Source organism: Poecilia mexicana, unplaced genomic scaffold, assembly GCF_051168715.1.
Source record: "Poecilia mexicana isolate PSO_F unplaced genomic scaffold, ASM5116871v1 scaffold_13, whole genome shotgun sequence".
NCBI classification, from domain to species: Eukaryota; Metazoa; Chordata; class Actinopteri; order Cyprinodontiformes; family Poeciliidae; genus Poecilia; species Poecilia mexicana.
In genome coordinates this window covers 25,151,396-25,176,684 of record NW_028263382.1, presented here as the reverse complement: position 1 = coordinate 25,176,684, position 25,289 = coordinate 25,151,396, and the positions used below count along the sequence as shown (strand labels likewise).

At 40.0% G+C, this 25,289-nt stretch overlaps 2 protein-coding genes across 2 annotated transcripts; both read left to right on the top strand.

Moving 5' to 3' along the window:
• The first annotated feature begins 1,232 nt into the window (after positions 1-1,232).
• On the top strand, positions 1,233-7,208 carry LOC148155838 (neurogranin-like). Its single transcript, XM_088011937.1, has 3 exons — positions 1,233-1,366; positions 2,735-2,939; positions 6,261-7,208. The coding sequence occupies exons 1-3, from the start codon at positions 1,352-1,354 to the stop codon at positions 6,314-6,316; spliced, it is 276 nt and encodes a 91-aa protein (XP_087868063.1). The 5' UTR covers positions 1,233-1,351; the 3' UTR covers positions 6,317-7,208.
• Positions 7,209-12,683: 5,475 nt separating this feature from the next.
• Positions 12,684-21,535, top strand: hepacama (hepatic and glial cell adhesion molecule a). The gene is made up of 7 exons (XM_088011936.1): positions 12,684-12,856; positions 15,394-15,741; positions 16,349-16,630; positions 18,093-18,183; positions 18,440-18,507; positions 19,832-19,917; positions 20,611-21,535. Exons 1-7 carry the CDS (start codon positions 12,757-12,759, stop codon positions 20,983-20,985), a joined length of 1,350 nt encoding a protein of 449 aa, XP_087868062.1. The 5' UTR covers positions 12,684-12,756; the 3' UTR covers positions 20,986-21,535.
• Positions 21,536-25,289: the final 3,754 nt, after the last annotated feature.

Genomic DNA, 25,289 nt, shown 5'->3' with positions numbered 1-25,289 from the left:
TTGTCTGGACCAACCAGGCTTCTCCAAACATACAGGGAGGGAGTGTAGGAAGGGGCACTGAGAATGTTACTATGGTAACTCCCTCACCATCCACGTATCGTCATGGATTTAATAGGAGATGGTGATGCTGATAGTTGCTAGGCACCCTCTGTATCAGTGCTATACCTTTTAGAGCAGTTTCTAACTCACCGAGTTAAAAAGTAGATCCCCTGACATAAGTTGAAACGAGGCCACTTTGGCGACATGAAGACAGCTGTGGCGACACCGACGTGTTTTTTTTATTATTATGACTTATATTTTCACTTTGCACCAACTCAGTTTAAAATACTGATATTTACACTACAAATTAAGCAGATTAACTACACAGAGATTCGTTACCACCTATTTAAACGCGTTTACAATTTCTAAATATTGATTATTAATTATCAGAGCAACTCGGCTTCGAGCTGTGAGGCATGTGCCGCAATTACCACGACTAACCGCTCGGCTAATTGGCATCGTTGCGTTGCTGTTTGACATATAACGTGGATAAATGGATGTTTTCTGGTCCTCCCTCTCCCCCCCCCCGTCTTGTCTGTTAGGCTTGCAGAGGAGTGTGGGCGGCCGTACCAGCTGGGATCAGAGGGATGGAGAGGACTGTTAGCTCTCTCTGCCTCTAATAAATTTATAACACCTCCCAGCGCAAAAAAAAAAAAATCGCTCCAAGATGCTTGCACAGTTTTTGTTTTCACACTATTAGTAATTTTTTTTTTTTTTTTTGGAGGGCGAGGGGGGGGGGGGATCTATTGTTTCGCTGCCATCTGGACTTTAAATAGTATGTCCAGGCTGGTCACTTTTTTTTTTTTCTTAATTGTGAAGTTCCTTACTGTGATGGAGAAAGTTGTCAAATTTTAACAATACAGGTTCCATGCAGAACCGGCTTTCTGTTTACACAAGGATGGTTCAACTAAATCTTTCGCTCGCTCATGTGATGTGCAATTCCCATTTTAATGTTGCACTTTGTGGATGTGTTGGGACATTTGCAAGGGTAAAGTGAGCAGAGTAGGTCAGCAACCCTAATGAGACCGAAAGGACGAAACACATGCCGTTATGTTTGTAGGAGGTCTCTCTCTCTCTTTCTCCCTCTCTCTCTGTGTCCCTGCTCCTCTCTTTCTCTCTCCCTCTCCCTCTGTGCGTGAGCGACTGTTACTGAACATACAGCGACTGTTAGTGAGAGCCAGTCAGGCATCTGTATTGGATCAGAGACCCGTTTAAAGAGCGTCCTCCTTGGCCCGAGTCAGAATTGATTTAGGCGCTCGAGTTAAACTAGATCAGCTCACCTGAAGACTGAAGTCGTCCCAGTGCAAAAGAAATGGACTGTCACAATGTGAGTAAATGCTTCAGATGAACTTTTAACGCCTTTTAGCTGTTTGGATGAATCTGTTGCTACTTACAGACGATGCCCCAAGGGTTGTTACTCGGAATGTCAAACTGCATGCAGAAGCTGGAATTGTTGTTGTTTTTTTTTTTATTTTATTATTATTTTTGTCCTTTTCCTGTTTGTTTTTTTTTTTTTTTTTTTTTTTTTCAAAGCTAAATTCTTTAAAAGAAGCGAATATGTTTTGAAGAAAGAAAACGTCCCAACTTTATACAATAGATGTGTTTGGCCTCTGCTCTCCTGTGAAAGAGCTGGATGCTGGCTGCTCTGTGAGCAGTCAGACAGAGAGGCTAATGAATGCTGGCCGAACAGGTGGGTGGTCACACTCCCACACTAGAAGGGGTTTCACTGGAGACATGATGCGCTGCTGCTTCGCTGAGATAGCGGGATGGCAGTGGGACCGTTCTGTGGGCTGCATTTTTTATTTGATTTTTTCTTAGTGGGAAATGTCAGTCCGTTACCACAAGCAAAGCACGACGTACGCGCACATCTGTTGTCTCCACAAAAATTGAATAGGTGTTTACATAACTCATCAATATCCGTGTCACTTTTTCACTGACAATTTGTCACCAGCAGGAATTTCTCTTCCCGCCCACTCCGCTTTTCCTCTGGGACAGTGGATTCTGAGTGGCTGTCGTGGATTGCAACATATATATATATATATATATATATATATATATATATATATATATATATATATATATATATATATATATATATATATATATATATATTTTTTTTTTTTTTTTTTTTTTTTTTTTTTTTGCTGGATCGTGTTGTGTTTTTTTGTGGGGAGGGGCGGAAATGCTGCAGAGAAGGTGTGTTTTTATTTCTTTGATTTCTTTATTTCTGTGAATTTGGCAAGTTTGGAATGATGCAAAGTAACTTCGATCTTTCATTCTTCAAATCTTGGGCACTGTTAGTTTCTCGCTATGAAAGATTCAACTCTTTCCTCACCTTCTTTGAAGATAAAAGCCAATAAAACAAAACCCAGAAAAAAGAAATTCTTGAAATTAATCGATTTGGACCGGCAGTGCTTCATTGACAAAAACAGAATGTAGACTTGGAAAAAGTTGAATGTTGACAGACTGAGAACACGGATCACAGCTGCTAAAACGAACATGCTTTAGGCAAAAAAAAAAAAAAAAAATACAACTGTTAAGCATTTACAGTTAACCCAGCAAAATATGGTCTCGCAATCTGTTATCGGTGGAAAAACTCCCACAAGTGTTTCATGGAAAGAAATTAAGAGAAAACACCATGGCATGATCCTCAAGTCCGTTCCCCGCACTGCTGTAAACTCGCTTGTCCTGGTAGCAGGAGGAATGCAGCCGACCCCAGGAGGAGGAGGACATCTTGGACATCCCCCTGGACGACCCCGAGGCCAACAGAGCCGCTGCCAAGATCCAGGCTGGCTTCCGCGGCCACATGACCCGTAAGAAGATGAAGCCAGAGGACAAAACCGAAGGGGAGGAGGTGAGCAGCACTGGGGATGTGCTCAACAGCAGCCAGGGGGGCTCAGGTCAGTGTTGTAGAGCCAAGGGGTAAGACTAAGTCCCATAATGCTGCAAAGAGGGCATTATGGTTAGCGATTGTAAACATGGTAAGAGAGAGAGAGAGAGGCTGTCATCACGTCATAACTACACTAGATAACTTAAGGTAAGTGATGGGGAAGTACTATATAGCACACCATACTATGCAGCTACAATTAAAAAATAAATAAAAAAACAGGAAATGTAAGCCACTCTCGGTTTTCCATAAGGACCCAGCAGAGGGCTGCATCCTAATAAACCTGCTGGATTTATTAAGAGCCCTCCATGTAAAAAGCCGAACCATGGTTTCGTTCACGCCAAGCTTATATGCAGCGGCTTTATTTCCCTCCTGTTCTGCCAAATCGACAGCCCTCAACTTAAAAGCTGCATCCTATGAGTTTGAAAACATTTCTCCGTCATTCCTGCTGCTAGCATGTGCTTGTTCTAAATGAAAATTAGCGCTTTCTTCTTTGATTTCCAATTTTGACTTCCAATGATTCACTTCCTGCTAAAGAGCCCCCTGGTGGTTGAAGAAAAATACACAGGAAATCCGCCCCGGCTATAAGCCGCATGGTTCAAAGTGTGAGGAAAATATTCTCAGGATGTCTTCTCTGAGACAAACACATGTTGAAGGAACACTAATAACATTTTAAACTTTAGGACAACAACCATTTCATCCTATACATAATTCAGTCTGTCTTTTAAAAGTCCCTCATGGTTTAACCCAAGTGTGATTAATGCAAGACATAACTGAGTGACTCATTTAATTACCCCACGGGATAGCGACAGATGACTGAATGTCTCAGTTCATTTTTTCTCCTCGAGAGCTCAGATTAATCTGCCTCTAGATGCAAGAGGCAGAAGGTATTCAGGTTCCGTTTGCTTGGAAAATGTCAAGTACCGTCATCTCGCACCTATTTACTAGTCTCTATTTGATGTAAGAGAGTAGGTGGGGAAAAAAATTAACATTTAATTATTACATTACAAAATACTTAACGGGTTGTGCTTAAGCTTTACAAAGCAGCATATCTGTGGGTGACAAAAGTCCAAGGAAATTGTTTTTTTCATCATTATTACTTCCATTTTTATGGAATATATATGTATATATTCTTTTGAATATATATATATATATATATATATATATATATATATATATATATATATATATATATATATATATATATATATATATATATATATATATATAGCCCACATCACAACAAACACAAAATGAAACAATTTACATGAAAATGTAGACAAGAACTCACATACAGAATTTAGAATTTTAATCAAATAAAAGCAAAACAAATTCAAATGATGTAAAATATATAGACTACTAGGACTTTAGATTTGAAGAGTTGTCACAAACTGTAAGATTACTACTACTGCTTTATGGATATTAATTATTGTCAACATTACTGATAATTACCAACATTATTAATTGATGTTGAACCTTGAGTTTGAAAATGTTTCCTTTTACAAACATTGCATTGCATTTGTAACCACGGAGCTGAAAGTGCTTGACCAATAGAATAATCCTCCAATGTTTGCTAAAGACAAATTAATTTGTATTTGATTAATATAGCAATGTGTAGAACAGGTTTCCTGTCTTTGTAAATTAATTTTAAAATAAGACTTTTGCCTTTCCAAAACATCTGGGTGATATTGTCAATGTCTTAATTTCTCTTAATGATCTGAGCCAATAATCATCAAAGTTATAATCTCTCGTTCTGTTCAGATCTTTACCAAAGCAGGATATGTCTTTGGAGCGATGAGTAGAAATTTGAAAACAAAAATTTAATACAATCACCACCATCATTCTTTTAGAACGGTGACGACATGTTAGGGTTAGGAGTTAAGATGAATGAAAAGCTTACTCCAACTCGTTTATATCTCACTGTGGACAGTGAGGTATTCTTCTCATTGCATGTTGGACTTTGCTGACTCAGTGGCATGACAGACAAGATCTGATTCAAGCATCAGGGTCAACTTGGCACAACAATCATAATCCTGAAGCCTGGAGCCTGAAAACGAAGGCAACTGCGAGAAACAAAACAAAATAACAATAACAGAAAAGAAATTAATAAAAAAAGAAAACATGGCATAAAATGAAAACTGTTGAATCTTTCAAGCAAATTAGCATGACTCACATATCCTCAACCAGGAGGCAGGCCAGTCAGTTCAGACTCCAGTTCATACCTTTGCATCACCCAGTCTTCCTATCGTACTTTCATTTTGTATGTTACCTCCCCATTAACATCCATATACTTAAAGAACAAGTCTTAGTTTTGAACTACAGGCTTAATTTATTTTGACAGTGTATTACCTTCTGAAAGGTTTCTGCAACACTACATCTCTTTTGCTCTGACTCTTATCCCTGTTTGAGACTCTAGACGTCCCTCATCAAACCAAATACAACTCAAAGTGTCCTCATGCTGGTAGATATTTTTTTAAAGTCCACATTTACCTGATGTAGACTTTGAGTAAGATAGAAAAAAAAAACCTTAGATTGTTAGTTGTCAAAGCTGAGATAAAAATCCCTCTTGCAAGTTCAAAATGGCACATAGTTAGATGGAAAGGTACAAAAAACGTTGGCCGTAGAATAACTAAAGCTACATATGGTGAGGCAACGACTGACCTACATCCAGGAAAGAAAATAAAAGGATGAAAACAACAAAAAAAAGGAAAGAAAGAAAGAAAAAATGAAATGCAGCTTAAAAAGATCATTCTTCCCATCACCCTTTGCTCCTCGTAATTCTAATAAACTTCCATGAACTCAAAATAAAACTTTAAACACATATGGCCCATTTCTTTCCCCAAGTATGGCCGGTTTTTAATCAGGTGAGCGTGTTTAACGTGGTGGATCTGCATCAATAATTCTCCCTAACCCAGTTGCTGGATGCTTTGTGTCTTTAGGTAGGAGATGTATTTATAGCTGCAGGTGCATTAGGTACAGTATAAGCCTAAAACGGCCGAGCAGAATTAATGGACCTGTCGGAGGGGAGCTGAGCGTCTTGAGCTCCTCCCGCAGGGGTAGACCCCCTTTCTACACGAGACGTTCTCATCAGTCATTTCAACTGTCCCCCTCAAGAAAACTCCAATGTAAACTGTACACTAAAACTTTGTAGAGTTAATAAACATATTTGATGTGCCCCCCTCCCTTTGCTTCCCCCCCAATAGCTTTTCTCAACTTTAGAATGATCAGTGTGTCGCTTTGAGAGGTTTCTTTAACCTTGACGGTAATAGATATAGGAACCGTCCCTTCTAGGTTCTTCGTATCCTGACTGCGCCTCGCCTATTTCTGTTTTTAGAGACAGGAAGATCGGGGGCAGTAGAGAGAGACGACACATCTGTGCCGGAGCAGTGACGCCCCTGTCCTGACCTGGATGATGATGAGAGGGAGAGGAGTCAAGAAGAGGTAGTGAGAGATGTGTGGCTCAAGCTGGTATAAGCTGGTTTGCAGGCGTACCTTTTTAATCCCCCCCCCACTCCCCCGACTCCCCAACATGAGTTAGCTTTAGAAAATGAACAGTTTCGAGGGTGTGTCATGTGAAATATTTGTGAACTTTAACACTCCCTCCCTGCTTCTTCGGCAGCCTCATCAGTACGGATATGTTTGACCCAGAATCTGCGACTCACTGCATGTACTTGTGAAATTTCTGGTACTGTGCTAGTTTTTAGACGATGATCTGTGAATGTGAAAATGAATGTCTGCCAAAAGCTAAACAGGGCTGTTTTTTTTTTTTGTTTTTTTTTTGAATGGATCAGTGCATATATCCCATGTATACACCTTGTATGCATCACTTTTTGTGACTAGTGGCTTCTGTTTTTTTTGTTTTTGTTTTTTTTATTTGCCACGTTTTTTTGTTTTTATTGTTTTTGTTTTTTTGACGTGCTTGTATTTTGACCGTTTTCTGACTTGCTTACAAAAACAATTAAAGCATCCAAATCGCCAAAAGAGACGTAGCTATGTATGTTCTATTTGTTGTTTATATGTTTCTGACCATGTGGGAAGACTTTTCACAAGCATTTTTCTATAAATCTGATCTTCCAGAGCAGTAAGCATGCCGTATCTACACTCTTATCCAGATGCATTTTGGTACAGCTTTACCTTCGGCGGTAATAGTTCTATATGCTCTGTTCCTGTGTTGTGCTGTAAGTTTTTTCAGAGCCCTTGTGCTTCAAAAATTTAACTGAGTAGTACCTGAACTTTTGGTGTAGAGTCGTGGCATTGCACTAATAAATCCATTCTAACTATACAGTGAAACTTGAGGATGTGTTTGTTTCACACAGGCCCCTTGATGTTCACCCGCGTCTCATCCTCGCATTAAATGGCTAAAAGTTCAGCCGCTCGTTCTCCTCTGCAACAGTAGCAGAGCATTTAATCAGAGGAAGCATGTTTTATTGAAGCTGAGACATTTTTCTGTCTCCCGTGGAGCTCACTAATGCAAGAAACCTCATGAATAATTTATGACATAAATGTGTGTTTTTCGAGCTGCAGACAGAGTTCCCAGGTTTGGTAGCAATAATGTTTATTAGACAACACGGCTTTATTATAGTAATTATGTTTTTGCATGGTTGCAGAGCCGGCGTAGATTAAATGGCACAGATGCTTTAATTGTATCTCCAGATGTTTTCTCTTGCCAAATTATTAACTTTTCCACATTTTGCCATATTGCAGATACAGACCTTAATGTAGTTTAATAAGATTTTATATGCAGCACAAAATGGTGCACAATGATTTGAAAAGAGTGACAAGGCATATATATTCGTCAGCTGTTTACTCTGACACCCCAAAATAAAATGCAGACCAAGAGTTGCCTTCACAAGTTCCTTAACTGGTAAAGTGAGTTTATATAAATACAGCCGTTCTGTCAAGACCTCAGAAGATTGTTAGGAAATATTTGTAAATAAACAGCATCATGCAGACTAATGAGGATCATAATATTCAGTTGTTGGAAGCAGGTTTGGGCTATGAAACAATAACTCATACTTTGAAAATCTCAAACGGCAATTAATTGATCCACCTTCCCAAAATGGAAGAAATATTGGACAGCCACAGGACGGTCATGATATCTTTGGGAATCTGTTGACAAGAAAACTAGCAGCTGTGAACAGCAGGAATATGGACTTATGTTTAAGGGTGGCCAGAAAACAGCTGTAAGGGGTTGTTGCCAAAAGCCGTGTTGGGGCAACAGCAAAGCTGTGTAAGAAGTATCTCTGGCCAGAGCTGAACCCAGTGGACAATGGAGATTTTGGGTTTACATTCCAAACTCAATGCGTGAACACACCATCTCCACATTGTAACATGGTGGTAGCAGCGTCAAGAAGCACTGAATGCAGCCTTCTGAGGGTGCCAGTAAGTAACAGTTTATGTGAAGATAGATGGAAATCTTATATTTGAAGAGACTTTGAAGAATATGACCTTCTACAATGTAATAATTTTAACATTGATCCAGAACTATGATGGGAATTATCGTAGCGTGTTCATGTCTAAGAATGGCCTAGTCAAAGTCCAGACGGAAATTTATTTTGGAACATTTGGCCAGACCTGAAAAAAAAAAACTCGTATTCCTACAAGAACGAATGTTGAAGTTTGAACAGGTGGTTTGGAAAAATATCTACATAGGTGAGTAAGTGCAAACGCATGCCACACTTTTCAGATTTTCACTCGTAGAAAAAAAAGAACAAAAAGTTTTGAATATTATGTATCCCTACCCTTCCCAGTTGCTCTCTACTTTCTCTAACATTATGAGGCTGTGACGCAACAGATGTGGAAAAAGGTCAAGCGGTATAAATAACTTCGCAAGGAGCCGTTTTCAATAATAGACGACTTATTACAATAAGGCTGGCTACGCCACCGAAGTGTACCTCCATTTCTCTTCATCTGCCGAGGCAGTCTTGTTCACTTTATGAGAAACAGGATAGTGCATCTTCAGTCTCCCTGTGCACCCACTCAGCCCACCCACACACATCTGAGCCATGCAGCACACTGCACAAACCCGAGCTGCACATGCTTCCTCGCACAGGAAGAACACAGCCCATACTTTAACATGCTCATCAACACTCGAGTCACTCATTCCCACCGTCTCTCATGCACACACACACACACACACTGACACACGCACGCAAGTGATGGGCTGTGTCACCAGCTGTAGAGATAGGACAGCCGACGTCTTGTTAGAAGTGGTTTGGCAATGGCAGAGTGCAACCACTTCCTTCTCAGGCTGACATTGCTCCTCTTCCTCCTCCTCCTCAATCTCATAAACATCCTCTACGGGTTTTATTTGGACCTATTCTTTTCTCCTACTCAGTCCCAGAGGAGCCATGGCCACGTTCTGCTGTCTCTTTAATGACTGTGGGTGAACAATCAATATTATGCACACCTCCAAACATAGCACAACACCCACTTTGCGCTGTAGATTGAATTCTGACAGTGAAGAGAAAGGCACAGTTTAAGGGGAAAAAAAAAAAAAAAAGTCAGCCTGGAAAGAAACCGTGATTGCTGTGAAACTGAAAGGAGGACTTAGTAAAACAGATGGTAGGCTTAAACATCTCTGGAAATTTTGAGTAGCTGAAGCTGGACTATTTTAGGAGTAAAAAATAGGAAAGCTCTGCTTGGTTGGCTTGTTCTACTTCTTAGACAGCTTGTCAGTGGGAAAAAAGATACAGAGTCTCCTGGGTGATAATTAGAAATGAATAAGCCAGGACATAAACAGCAGGGGGCGCAATTATATTATTTCCAGTGGTTATCCCACTGGCCCACCATCTTAGGTACGCCTGTTTTTTATTTATTTTATTTTAGCAAAGTCACACAATTTAGCAGGAAGTTACAGGAAAGACATGAATTAACCTTAAAGTGACACGACACAAACTACTCCTGATCACCGTCAAGAAACAAGACACAAAATATAAAGACGCATAATGTTATGACCACGAATAGCAAAACTATCTTGTGTTGCTTCACAGGAAAATCTATGCACTGGATAATGATCCTAGAAGTTTATAAGATCAGACAGATGCGTAAGGATACACTTTGTCACAGCCAGACGCTAATCAGGAAGAGGAAATGTTGCCAACATCTTTTTTTTTTCTTTGCTTGTTTTTCCACTAATAAATGTCAAAGAAAAAAAAAAAAGCACAGCTGAGAAATGTCATATGGATTTCCACACCGAAGAGATGACTGGATGACATCACAGAAGGAACAGGAATCCAGAACTTTGATTGGTACGAATCGACTTTATATTCCTGTTTGAATCTTTACATGAGACTTCAAGAATATCTTTCTTTCTGATCCTCAAGAAATGAGATTGTTTCCCCTTTTCTTCCTTCTAATATTAACTGAGAACCTGCCATTGCAATGTTTGCCAATTGCAACGGCATGGGCAGACATAATAGTTGGGACTTGAAAATAATCTTAATGCAACAAATTTACCAGGTTGCTTCTTACAGCAATTTGACTTTAAATAATCACTAAAGATCTTAGATAAAAAATCTAGTTTTACACGGTGAGCCTTGACTTCTTCTCAGAATGCCTCCACGTGTTTTATGATTGCCATAGTTTTCTGAAATCCATGCAATATTCTTACATATGGTGCAAACGAGGTCAATTAAATACCTATAAAAAAAGACATTTTAAAATAAATCTAAGCAGGAGGAAAAATCACAACGTAGATATAATAGATCTCACATTAGTTGCTCTGTGCCCCAGATCATCAGACATGTTGAGTAAAACAGCAAAATAGAAAATCTTTTAAAAACACCCTTGATGCATTCCATAGGTGACAATTTGGTCAATTTTACAGAAACGTCTGGTGAATAACTTTAGTGAGAACATCAATGGCTTCAGTCATGAAACATTTAAGCTAAAACTGTCTGAATCTCTCAGTCTGTTTCCCTTTCTGCCTTTCATGTCTGAGAAGAAGCGTCCCGCTTGACTCAGAGACCGTTAGGGGATGAGAGGAGTGGGGAGGTCTGCTCTTTAGCGGGGGCAGAGGCGAAGGGGAGAGGTTCGACTTTGATGGCAGGGTACACAGGGGGCTTAGCGTTTGGGTGACTAAAACAGGAGCTGCTCCCACAGTCCTGCGGCTCTTCAACAACCATGATTCCCACTCTGGAGAGAGGCGACCTTTTGTTTCCAACAAAATCCAGATTAAAAGAGAGCGTCCGGAAGTCGGAGAGATAGATCACTTATAATGGCTGCTGACTCATCAGACCACATGCAAAGACTTGTTTATCTGGACTGAAATAAAGAGACAGACAAACTAAAAAAAAGAAAAAAAAAACCTATCTGGTTGTGGGCAAAAGATGTATGGTGTAAAAGTCTTTCAATTAAAGTTTTCTGCCTCATCTGCTGCTTCTTAGGTCTTTTTGTTTTCCCCAGCAGTGCATTTGATGCGTTTCCTTCACTTTTGCACAGCTTTAATGTGAAAACATGGCCTTGGCTGTTCTTTTGATGCATCCCCCCCTCCCGCTACTCACTTTGTTTCTCAAATGAGAGGTTGCTGTCTTAATGCAGCCTCTACTCCGCCTAGAGGACAAAGTAAGTAGTGGTTTGGTAATTTGCTGCTCATTTTGTCATAAAATAACTAAACAGGTGCAGTACTTTGCAAAAGTATGGTTTTCAGCGTCATTTTCATCAAATAAGAATCTAAAAGGTTTTTGGTTTTTTTTTACCTCTGGATTCAAAATTCCTGAGCAAAGACTTCAGAGAACCACCTTTCACTGCAATCACAGCAGAAAGTCTTTAAGGATGTTTCTCTGACCACTCTTTGCAAGATAGTTCAAGACCAGAAAAAGTGAATGGAGAGCAGCTGTAAATTTCAAACTACGGATTTAGGCTTTATAACACATGCATATGATTTCATCCAAACCGTTCCATCATACTGGTCAGGTTCATTATCCTGGTGGATAAAGGTCACCGCCTCCAACAGGTTTTATTTCAGAATTGGCCTGTAATTAGCTCCATCCTTCAATCTCTCTTCCTTGTCCACGCTAATGAATAATTTTCCCACAGCATGATGCTGCCACTACCAGGTCTCACAGAGGGGATGGTGTGTTCAGAGTTATGTGCTTTTTTCGTTTTGCACACCACGTAGCGTTTTGCTGTGTCTCCTGCATAGGCTGCAGCAAAAAGGAGAAAAATAAACAAAAAAATCATGGTAAAATACATTAATGTTTATGATTTAAACCTGATAAAATGTTGAAGCATTAAAAAGGACATTAGTGAGGCACTGTGATATACCACTGATGTACCTGGTCAAAGGCTGGAGCAGAAAATAGCCTTCATAGTTTCTTTGGTTAACTGCAAATTTACATACAGTATGCTTTATACTGTGAATTAGCACAGAACAGTGAGACAAAAGCAACCAAAAAAGACACTTTGCATGTTCCTATAAGAGTCCCTGATTTATTTAAACTAGTCACAAATCAAAAACCATTAACATTTAATTCTGTTTGTAGATTATGAAGCGTCAAAACACAATAAGGCCTGTTTAAAACACATTTTCCTTTCATCCCCTACTTTTAAAGATCAAAGTTAGGAAGAAAAGAAGGACTGATCTACTCTATCCACACCGTCTCTGTGTCACATGAACACACACATGGACACACGCGCGCGCACACACACAGTTGGCCGTTGTTGGCTGTGAGTGGGGTGCTGTGGGGAGAGTGGGGCTCAGTGTGACCAGGCAGAGGCCAGCGTCGCAGGCAGGCAGGCAGTGGAGAGAGTGCTGTGCCGCAGAGACGTGCCCGGGGTGGATAAACCATGCTCACTGAGCGGGAGAAACACTCTGCCCAGGACACAAGATGAAGGTAGAGAGGAAGCCCTCCTCTAAACTCAGCAACTTCAGGGACATTCCTCCACTGTTGACGCTCTTCGTCCTCTACCTCCTCCTCCTCTTCACGGGTAGGTACCGATATTTGCCGTCCAGTCAAGAATGTTAACCAAACTAACAGAACATTTTAAACAGTTGTCACCTGGCAAACGTGAAGGGTGTTGACTTTCTTTTATTTTTTTCCCTATTGTCATTCTTCAAATGGAAGTAAGCGAGAGGTTAAATGAGTCTAGGAGATTTTGCCTTTTGTGTTCGTGTGCTTTGTCTCTGAATGGGTTCGCTGAGTTCCCACTTTGTGCCCAAAGGGAACTTGAAGTGGCCATTAAGAGAGTATATGAAGAGGACAATACCAGGTCAAGAGAGATGATAAAGAACAGTTAATATGTTTAAGTGCTCGTTCCAGAGGACTAACCACGAAAAATGTATTTCACAACAGTACCATGGGCCCAATTCACCCAAGCAGGCCAGATTTGGTTAGAATCACTGGATCCTGTGTCTATCTCCAGCTTCACCAGTGACAAAGAATTTCTCTCTGTAAGCCTCTCTCTCTCTCCCTCTCTCTCTGTCGCTCGCTCTTTTCAAGGGAGGAAACTCATTGCAACAATCGTGCCCTTTGTGTTATTGCCTTGGCAACTCTTGTCAAGGGGACCAAACGGTTACCACAGCAATGAGGCGATGCCCTGCTAACTGCTTCTCTGTGAAAGAGCGCCGCAGACTCTCCCTCTCTCGCAGGCTGATCTCTCCATCACTGGAGCCGAACAGTAGGATGCCCTCCATCAGGCTCGCAGCCAATGTTTGGACCTCCATGTGTCCGGCTACGGCTGAGTTATGGCTACCTCCACTGTGAACATAATGGCTTTGCTTTGTTTGGTTTCCCAGACAGGGCTCCACTGTAAAGGTAAAATGTGACTTACATTATAAAGCCCTCCCTAAGACGCGGGTGATAACAGGGGAACACAAATCAAAATTAGCACAAGCCTTGTTCTCGCTCTCTGAGAGGTCATGAGAAATTCCAGCAGCGAGTTCCTGAGAAGCAGATTAGCGATTGAGACGTTTAGGATCAAATAAAAACAGGCATGCGTGTCATTAAGTCCGTCTCTGGAGCAACTTCGCCTCACTCACTGAAGAGGAGGTTGTTATAATCAAAAAAAAGAGAGATCTTCTAAAAAGTTTCACATCTTTTTAAAAACGCATTTCCCCCGTCACCCCTGCACAACCTTTTCATCCTCTCAATTTTTTTAATTACTTGTTTCCAACACCACTCACGTTGGCCACCTTCCAAAAAAGAAAAAGAAAGTTGTTCGTGATACGAGAGGTCAACTAATTAGTTCAGGACAGTTGCTCATCGTTGTAGGTGTGCCAAACTTGCCACCAGGCGAGAAATATGTAGATGATTTGCTGTCGATAACACAGAGACCGAACAGCGAGCAACTGTTTCAGATAGTGTGGGGGCATGCACCATCAGCAGCTATCTTTAGAGTACATGTTGGACTTTGCAGATCAGCTTCAGGGTCTATAATGCAATATGACGCACTGAAATCTAGCAGGGGCAAAAGAAAGGGACAATATTTCAGAAAAACAAATGTTTCTATTGTACAGATTAAAAAACAAACAGATACACCAAAGGAATGTTCCCTTCAAAGTTTCTTTGCACCGAGTTTCTTACCTCTTCCTTGTGTTCTGCTATTTTTGTACCGAGGAATCCAATTGTTCTTTTAATTTCTTTAAAAGTCCCTGTTTAATTCTTGTTTAGCTCCATCTGTTCTCATTTCTGTTTTTATTAGTTCTGACTTTCCCTCAGTTAATGTGATCAGATTCTTCCTCTGCTGCAGCACAACATTCCCCCAACTATTCACAGCTGGTTCTTGTGCTACTCATCAACAAGTGACAGCTAAAGTCTGTCACTTTCCTCAAGGGTTGGCACAACATTAATCAGAGACGCAAGCAGGTGGTCTACAGGTACTCTGGAGGAGCTGTAGAAATCCAGAGCTCACATGGTGTTTTGGTGCTCCATTTCCTCTGCAGAGACAGGCAGGCTTGTCATGCATCATAGGATCGTGGACATAGCCTATATCCTGAAGCAAAACTGATTTATTTTGTGAAGAAAAACTGAAGGCTCACATTCCTGCAGAATGATGATCCTGAAAATTTCAGCCATTTTGGCAATGAAATGGTGTAGTTCCAACAATGTTCATATTTTACATTATTTCACTGAGAATATGTGACAACATACAGGAAATTATTATGAAAGACAATGTCCATTCGATCTGAATGAGTTTCAGCTATTTTATAACCCAAAACTTTCAGTCACTTAATAAATAAGAGACAAATCTCAAAAGATCTGCAGCAACAGCCGCATAAAGACGACTCAGCAAAGAGTTGATTTAATGAAACTTAATGCAGCACAAACACAGAACTGTATGAGTAAAATGAAAAAGGTTTACTATTCCCCTCTTCACAATTAAGCACCATTTTGCGATTGCATAAAATGCCAATGAAACGAATAACTCTGTGGCCTTATTGTGAAAAACAATATATTAAGAAGTGAACAAGGTCTGAATATTCTCTCAACCGTTCATGACCTCACCACTATCTCCCTGCCCTCCAGGTGAGGCACTTGGCGTGAACGTGACCAGCCAGACCCAAGTGGTGAGGGGCACGGTGGGCAGAGAGGCCCTCTTGTCAGTCAGCTACTCCAGCAGCAGCGCTGACAAGCCTGTCATCAAGTGGCAGGTCAAGAAGGACAAAGTAAAGCCCGTCACCGTCGTTCAGTCAATCGGCACAGAGATCATCGGAAACCTGAGGCCTGAGTTTCGCCACCGAATCCAGGTGTTCGAGAATGGCTCCCTGCTACTCCACAACCTGCAGCTATCAGATGAAGGGACGTACGAGGTCGAAATCTCCATCACAGACGACACGTTCACCGGAGAGCACTACATTGAGCTGACCGTGGATGGTATTCAGACTAACTTTGTGCACCACATTGGTTTTAAATAAAATACCATGCTATTTATTTTTAAATAATATATGTATGTGTGTGTGTGGGAAAAAAAAAAAAATCGTCAAAACAGTGTGATTGCAATATGGGTTTATGGGCTGCGATAGTGAGTTTCCTATAATAAGAAATTCACTCTCAAACCCACTATACAAGTGCAGCTCAAAACAGAATATCATAAAAAAGTAATATTTTTTTTTCTCACTTATTTTACACAGTGGAATAGATTAGTTGATCTTAATAATATAGACTATAGTTTACATTCCCTGTGAGACACAATCATCAAAATTGCAAGAAATACAGGCTCGAAATACTTACCGTACTTTCCGGACTATATAGAGCGCACCTCACTATAAGCCGCAGCCACAAAGTTTAAAAAAAAAAAAAAAAAAACTGGAAACGTATAAGTCGCACCAGGCTATGAGCTGCATGGTTCAAAGCGTGAGGACAAAGTAGCGGCTTATAGTCCAACAAATACTGTATATAAGTGACCAAAAATATAAAACTGTTTCACCATGTTCTGCGTCTTTGTGCTGTACTTGTACTTTGGTCCTGTTATCCTCCTCAGTTCCTGTGTCAAAACCTTACATCCAGATGATGGCTTCTTCCGTCCTGGAGTACAGCGAGCACTTCCACCTCCACTGCTCCCACGATAACGGCACAAAGCCCACGTACAGTTGGCTGAAAGGAGGGAAGGTGCTGACCAATGACTCACGCCTTCTGCTTTCACACGACCAGAAGGTGTTGACCATCTCACGCGTCCTGATGTCCGATGACGACGTCTATGCCTGCACAGTGGAGAACCCCATCAGTAGCATGAAGAGCATCCCTGTTCGCCTCACCGTCTACAGTAGGTGACATGTTACTCTGCCAGAAGCCTTATAACACAAGATCACAAGTGGAATGAGATGATGGACAATCAAAACCTGTTGAGTTGAACTGGGTAATTTATCCTAAATGCATCAAATTCTTGCCTCAAAACATTTTTTCAGCTCTAAAAATGTTAAGGTGAAAATATCTGAAGTATTGTGCTCGAGTACAGCACTTTCGACCAGTTGCATTGAACACTGAATATTGATTTATATGCAGTTTGTTTTCATTTCTTATATTGGTCTTGATCAATAGTTCTTTTAATAGGCTTTTTCAGCTTCTTTTAAAGTTTTCGTCTGACTTGTGACCAATTTTCTTTAGTCTTTGTGTCCAATTTTGACAATATAAAAAAATTAGAGTGAATAAATGTGAGACAGAAGACATAAGCAAATACTATCCATCCATCCATCCATCCATAAATTTTCTATACACCTAGAAATACATGAACTTTAAGGATGTTTTCTAAATGCTGGTTCATTAACTTCTAGCTAAAACCACAAGCACTTGTGGGTGATCACAACTCAGGAATGAGTTTGAGCTAAATAAAATATTGATATTTAGACTTATTTTTAAATTAGCTTCAGCAAAGGTTTGCAGAGTTGTATATTTTTAGGTAAGTAGTTCTTAAGTAGTTCTGTCTTCAGAAGCCTTTTATTATCTCTGAATAAAAAAACAACAACAAAAAACATACATGACTGAGTAGAAAAGCAGCCCAAGTGCAAGTAAAGTCTTTGTAAAACATACAGAAAGCTGAAAGAAAGACCTTACTTTACCAGTGTTCCTACAACAGAAGCATACAAAAATGAAGCGAGTCTCAGGACTTTCAGTACTTTGTTTACAAACCGTTCATTTTTCAGGGGCCCATCAAACCAATTATCAACTCACGGCAGCCAGTACACAGGCATGCCGGCCTCCCTAACAATGTTGTTTACGACGAGTGCAAATCCCGGTTGTGTCCGTAAGAGCGACGCCTCGGAGCGGCTGCTGTGGGGCGCCGGGGCAGAACTGCAAACCGAGGCTGGGAGAGATGGGCGGGGAGCGTCCAATCCAATGAGCAAAGAGCTATTTGTGAGGAGGGAGACGGGAAAGGAGGCAGGTGGGGAGAGCGCTTTGCCTCAGTGAGCCTCAGTAATTCTGACTTCATTATTGCTGTGCTGTTGTGTGACGCATGAGCAGATTGCTACAGGCCCTCCGACATGCTCCACACTTCCTCTGCATGCACAGCAGCGCCACACAAGATCTCAGACTGACTCCCCTTTCTGTCCACCGCGTCCCAGTCATGCCAGTAAGACAAAAAGAAATGTGACAAAAGAACTGACCAGAAAGGTTTCGGGTTTAATTACAGCAGCTACAGTATATTTAAAAGGCAGGACTTTAATTACACTTTTATTAATGGCTCTCTTTCTGCGTTTTCCTTTCTTCTGTCTACCACTCTGGTTCAGGACGGAGCTCGTTATACATCATCCTGTCCACCGGGGGCATATTCCTCCTAATCACCCTGGTGACAGTGTGTGCATGCTGGAAACCTTCCAAGTAGGAGCTGTTCTTTTATCTTTCCCCCACCTCCCCACTTCTTTTCCAACACTTTTCCTCTCAGCTTCTATTTTTCCTTCTACTCTGAGAGGGTTTGATAAAGCGAACAATAATGTGACAAGAATTTCAAGTAGTTTAGCTGTGAAGTGGGAAAAAAAAAGTCATGATATTTGCTGTGTCTTGAGTTTTTCAGAAAGTTTGTTTTTTTTTGTTTTTTTTTTAGCATAAGTGGATGTTTCTTTGGTGTTTGTTGCAGAAAGAAGCATCGACCTGTTCCCCAAAGAGCTCCTGTCTACATGGAGCAAAGTGAAAATGGCCATGATGGTGAGAAACTTTATCCTTTTTTTAAGCTTTAAAGAAGATTTAAATCAAGTTATTCTGTATTTGGGAATAGGTTTGATCCAAGCAATTGTTACCCTGCAAGCTACGATGGCTGAGGGTAATGTATTAGATGATATTCCCTCAACGTGTGATGCTGTGGTATGAGAAAGACGAGACACACACGTTGAGCTTCCTTCACATTCAACCCGAAGATTTATTCTTCTTGTGTGTTATAAACACACTTCATATACAACATACTTCAGGTATAGAACCAACTTCATTACACCAGAAATTACTGTAATATATCTTTAAACCAAACAACATTCTTTTAAAATGCTCCATTTAGCATTATGAATTCTATCAAATTACAAAATTAATTCACAAATAACTTTCACTTCTCTAAACCATATTAATTTTGTAGTTAGTGCTTTAAATTCAAGACCTTGTCCTCTTTTCTGAGACCTTTTGTATTTAACTATCAAAATAAAATATATAAAACATATTTTAACATTTAAGCATTTTAGCTTTTAACAGTGTCCATTGTTTCAGTAGAACAATAATATTTTACATCTTGCATACACAACTATTCTCTCAATATCAAACTGAAAAAGGCGTAATGCTCCTTTAATACTATGCCTCGGTACTCGGTTTCACATGAGGATATAGTTTATCTGGTTTTTCCAACAAACCCATGAAAAACAGGTTTTGGCCTATGGGGCCTCTCATAGAGCTTCCTTCACATTCAACCGGAAGATGTATTCTTCTTGTGTGCTCAATCTTCTCTACGCCACCAACGCGGCAGCGCCCCTAGTGGTTGTGTGTGGAATTGCATAGGACTAACTAAAATGACACCAAAGAACTTAGTACAATGAGAAATTAAAGATACAAAAATAAAAATTATGTTGGGGTGCCTATTTTCTTACTTATTGTTTTAATTTACGGTTGACAAGTTTTTCACCCCTCTACACATTACTAACCAGTCAGTGTAATCCCAACTCGTTGTAGACCAGAGTCTACCTTAAGCGTTGAGTCCTCCTTTAACAACACAGTGTGGTGTAATTACTGTTGGTTATCCATACAAGGAAGAGAGACAAAGTTGAACTGCGAGAGTGAAGGAGCAGCTTACCTTAACTCTGACATCTCCAAAAACGCTGCCAACATTTCTACATTCAACATTCAACTACTAAAAGTACAGATCATAAATGTACATGATAAACTACAGACCAGAACTACTAAAGTACCAAATAACAGCATTACTTACTACAGACCAGAACTACTAAAGTACCAAATAACAGCATTACTTGATTATGCCTAAATCATGTAACAGGATTGTCTTTTGCAGTTGATGTGGTGCCAAAGCCAACCACGCTTGGCCGAAGGAGCCCCATGCCTCTTTATGTCCTCAACGAAGACGTAAGTCTCTCATTTATTTACAAGACCTCTATTTGGGATGGCTACGTCTTCATGTTGTCTCTGTGAGACTGAACCTGACTGAAAGCACAAAGCAAAATCTAAGCATGTCCACAAGCACAGTGGCAGCATCATTTATAATGTATAACCCATAAAGTGCTGCGTATTTCTACTCATTGTTTTTTAAGAGATGTGCACGTTTTTTTTTTGTTTTGTTTTTTTTTTTACTTAAAAGTAGAGTTACATAAAGAATTTTAATTGTCAGATTGTTCAGACATTCTTTGGAAAAACAGCATCAGACTGAGTCATAAGAAGGAACTTAGGACTACATTCGTTTAATAAAAGTTTTAATCTGAAATATTTTAACTATTTTACTTTTTTTTTCCACGTTAGACCTCATTGGGATTTTACAGGATGAACAAACACAAAGTGACAAAATGTCAAGCTGAAGGCAAAAGACTGATGGTTTTTATGTTTTTTATGACAATCTGAAACTTTTATTTTGTGGTTGTATTCAGTCCCTTACTGTTAAATAGAATAGAATAGAATAGAATAGAATAGAATAGAATAGAATAGAATAGAATAGAATAGAATAGAATAGAATAGAATAGAATAGGCAAAAGATTTACATTTTAAACGAAAAAACTGAGTTAAACACAATTATCACATTTATGTTTTTTCCTTTTATTATTTCAGGAGACTCTGGAGCATCTAGAAGAATCCTCTGGCAACCCTACTGTCCAATCAGAAATTAATATCCCTGCCACCTATGTTCCAGTCCTCCCCCCGACCACCAACAGAACTGAGCGGCCGATCTGGTCCACGCCCCGCCGGTACCCCCGCAGCCCGTCTCCGCTGGCACAGCCTCTCCCTCAGCCCCTCCCCGCTCCCCTCCTGCGTCCCGTCTGCTCTCCGGCTCGCTCCCCGGCGAACTCTCCGGGATCGTCCCCCCGCAGTTTCAGCCCGGTGAGGAGGGTCCGTCCTCCAGTGGGCATCCCAGTCAGCCACCTGCCCGTGGAGGCAGAGTGCACGGAGCCCAGCGATCAGACTCTCGGCTCCTCACAGCACTGACAGCCGTCTGGAAAATAGTTTTCACCCTGGGATATGTGAAATGCATGTTTAGTTTGGGTTCCACGCTGTAGGTTAACAAATGGGTTCTCTTCTTTTCTTCTTTTTTTCCTTCATTTGTCAGTATTTATGACGCACTTCTTTATGGCTATGCACAAAAAAAAAAAAAATTAAGATTCTTTCTTAAATACTGTTCAGTGTTCTGGTATATGCAGATCTATTTGTTTTGTTACGGTGAGTTTTTGATTTAGAAAAAGTATAATAAAATACAAAACAGAGTCCCAGCCATATTTATTGGCATCCATAAAAGCCTTAAACTGAATTTGAATTTTATTGCTGCATTTTCGTCTCACGTTAAGCAGTTTAGTTAAGCCAAATGATTAATCTGAGTGTAATTATTCAGGCGGGAAAATAAATCCCATGTTACAAAACAATTGTTTCAGTCAAACGTATTTATCAGGCATCTCTGCTGTCGGTCTCATCTCATAGCGTGTGAATAGATCAGATCATATATAAAGAGAGATATTATTTAGCTCGTCCTTTTTGCACATTACCCAGAATCCTGAACTGTCTTTTCCACCTCATAGATTTTAAGTTCTCCAGATTTTTCTTTAGCATTTTTCTAAAGGTGATGCCATTCACTCTAGTAAAGTTCTCAGGGGCTACGAAAGAAAAACAGTCCCACACCATCACAGATCCTCCACCGTACATAACAGTGGAGGTGTTTTTCTACTATTTCTTTCTTTAAGATTCTTCAAGTATAAATAATTTTTAAAAAATGGCTCCAGTTAGATTCATTTTAGGACAGTTGTTTGGGTTGGCACTGGTGGTTTTGTTAACAATTGCTTCTTAAGGTATTTCCTAGCACTGAATAAGTATACACTCATATCAAAGGTCAATTTAAATAAGAATCTGCAGAATAAGATAGGGTGCCACTAAATGTGCCACACTTAATGCGGCATCCACACATAATGTACAGTAGTCGATAGTTTTGTGTTTTTTTAATTATTTGCTCTTTGTGTTGTTTCAAGGCATTAAACACACTTTCTATGTTTTTCTCCAAATTAGGTCACTTTATAACATAAAGATAAAAAGAATATTGTTATATGTTTTATCTTCTTACGTACTTTGTGACAATAAATCCCGCAGCTCCTGCAAGTTAAATCTCCTGCTTTATTTTCTGAAGCTCATTTTAAATAACCAAACATATGACACAATGGCATGTTTGTTAAGAACATCTTGAACTTCGTTTTGCCTTCTTTTGTCATCCTGAGAAAGTTGAAAGTAATTTGGTTGGCTTGTAATGTTGTTGTAATACTTCTTCAGTCCATTAGGTGGCACCAAAACATTTCAACCGATTGGGCTACCCTGCATAAAAAGTAACTCTTACAGGATTGTCTGCTTTTTATCGACCTTTACATCTGATCCGAAAGGTATAACAAATGACATTTTGAGCAGGTTTTATCCATCTTTATGTTTTTCAGTGATTTAAAAGTTTTTTGTTCTCTAAATCTAATTTAGATACAAACATTTTATGACTTATATACGGGAGTCCTAAATGCAAAAACAAACGGTGGTGAAGGTAAGTGTCTAAGAGAATAATTAACACAGCTATTGCACAGGCAACTGAGTTTGACACAGTAGGATATACAAATCTTAATGAGAAAAAACTTGAATTACAAGAGAATAAAGCAAAATGCAAAGAGTAAAGAACACAAGAAGTAAAATAGGAATTAAACACAAAGGAAAGAATAAATCCACAAAACTGGTCCATAAGTACTTTCTTTATTCAAGAAAAAGTGAAGCGTTAACGGCACAATCCCAGCCAGCATGCCTAGGTGGGACCCATGTGGGGGAAAGGAGGGCTGATATATGGGTCCCATATGGGTTTGTCCGCGGGTTCCACGATGGCCCCACATGGGTTTGCCCATGTAGGGCCACAGCCCACATGGGCCCTACATAGGCCCTAAATGGACAAACCCATGTGGGCCACCACCATATAGGGCCCATGTAGGGCCCATGTGGGCTGTATCGTGGAACCCGCGGACAAACCCATATGGGACCCATATGGTCTGCCCTCCTTTTCCCCACATGGGGCCCACCTAGGCAAGTAGCTCCTTTAGTGGCTTCATCTAGGAGAGAAGCACAACTAAACACATAAACTCTGAGCAGGTAGTCCAATTTATGCCTAATAGATGTCAATGACTGATTTTCATGTTTATTCAGATTGAGACATGATTTGTTGTAGTGACAGTGTTATCATTTAAGCTTCCATTTTTCTCTTTTTTAAAATCAAAAGCAATTTTTTTTCCTACAAAAATGATAATAATTTGATAGCACTATGTTGAGTTCACGCAAGTTATCTTGCTACAATTTAACTTTTTGTTTGATGACCTGAAATAACAAATGTGACCCAAAAAAAATAACAAAACAGTAGAAATCCCCAAGAGGACAATTCCTCGCAGCTCCGTCTGCATCAGCTGTGTTAAGAGGGAGTCCTGTATACCAACTCTGTTGTAAATTGAGCTTTTGTCTTTAGCGCTGTGGCCCCCGGGTCCTTTTGTGTGCATGTTTGTGCATGTGAGTCCCTGTCGAGGAGCAGTGAGCAGTCACACCGGCAGATTGTTTTTCTGCCCCGAATAAACAACCCAGTCACACCTCAAAACAGTCACTAGCAAGAAAACTAAATCTGTTGACTTGCCTCCAAAGGCTTGAAATCCAGTTCAAATACATGTAAAATAAATAAACACAGGAAATAACACTCTTCTTACTACATTTCATAGAAAAACTCACGACAGGGCTCTAGAATTGTGGAGCTAATTTTGATGCTTTTGATATCTGGTGCTTTCAAAGCGATCCATCCAAACAACATGCAGGATGTTTTGAAGCATCTGCTTTCATTATAGAAAAAAAAATACTGTAGGCTTTACCAGTTTACAGACAGATGTGTACATTTCACATCTGTCTCAATATGAAGTGGTCCAGGTTTCATAAATCTCAGGTTGCGTTTTAAAGATTCTCTACTTGGTGTATAATAAATGAGATGAAGTTGAGTGAATGTGATTGTGAATTGGAAAGCAGATACAAACTTCAGTATTATTAAAGAGAATTATTTACCAACTGTGCTATTAAAAGTTCAATTTCAAGAAGTCGTGTCATCGTTTTCCCAAGCAGGCCACGTAGTTGAACAAACTGTTGTTTCGTTTTGACTCCTACTGCAATACATGAAGAAGTGACTCAGTGCAACTTTGCGTTGCAACTGACAGATAACGTATTTTTTCCAAGGCTCACTTGCTTGTTTGTGTTGCCTTGGGCGGTGAGATGTAAGACCCACACAGCGAGCCCCTTGATTGGTGTAAAAATAACATGCAAAAGCTTTCATACTGCTTTTAACTATTCCCCCTCTGGAGACAGACACCAGCTCCTCCACTAGCTTCCACAGGACTAGCGAGTATAGATAACGGAGGGGCTAATACGAAGCACTAAGGAAAATGACACATGCTTCAAATGTATTATAAAAATCTGACGCTGTATTCAACCCTCCTGAACCAATCACTAAATGCTTCACAGTAATTGAATCTCACAATTCCACCTCTTCAATAAAAGCTTCTAAAGTTTGTTAGGGAGTGTTAGGAAACCAACAGCATGATGAAGATTAAGGACAGAGACCAGGAATAAAGTCTACCAGGACATTTTCATCCACCTACCATAAAGGAAAAACAATCCTCTAAGAGGCCTATAACTCCAGAGGAGTTATCTGGAAAGCTACAAGTCTTGGACTATGCAAATATGTCCTTTGAGGCAGAGATCCTCGGGTGTTTGCATTTTGGGTTTCGTTCACATTTGTCACTTTATTATTGCTCAACAGGTCTTGGCAAACTCAGTTCATTAGTATTTCCTTAAAGGTCTTTTCACATATGTTCTTTCTTCTGTCTTTAGTTTCTTCACTTTTCATTCTTGCGTTTCGTCTGGTGTTGCCCCAACATGACAGCTCTGTCCATGCATAAGAGGAGCAGTTAAGCAACTCCATGATTTATTTCCCCCTGCTTTATGTTGCCAAGTACCTAAAGAAACATTGAAATAGCATAAAATGTAAAAACAAGCCAAAAAATAAAACAAAAACTGAAATTGGTAATGAGGTGTATTTACATGTGAACTAGATGTGTAAAAATTGAAACAGGCCCGATCTATTAGTATAATCAGGATAATGCGTTCTCCTCAGAAGTCCAGCTGCACATGTTTTGTAATGGAAATCCTCCCGATGTTATCGATTGCTTTTATCCCGAAATGGATCTTCTCTCGCCGAA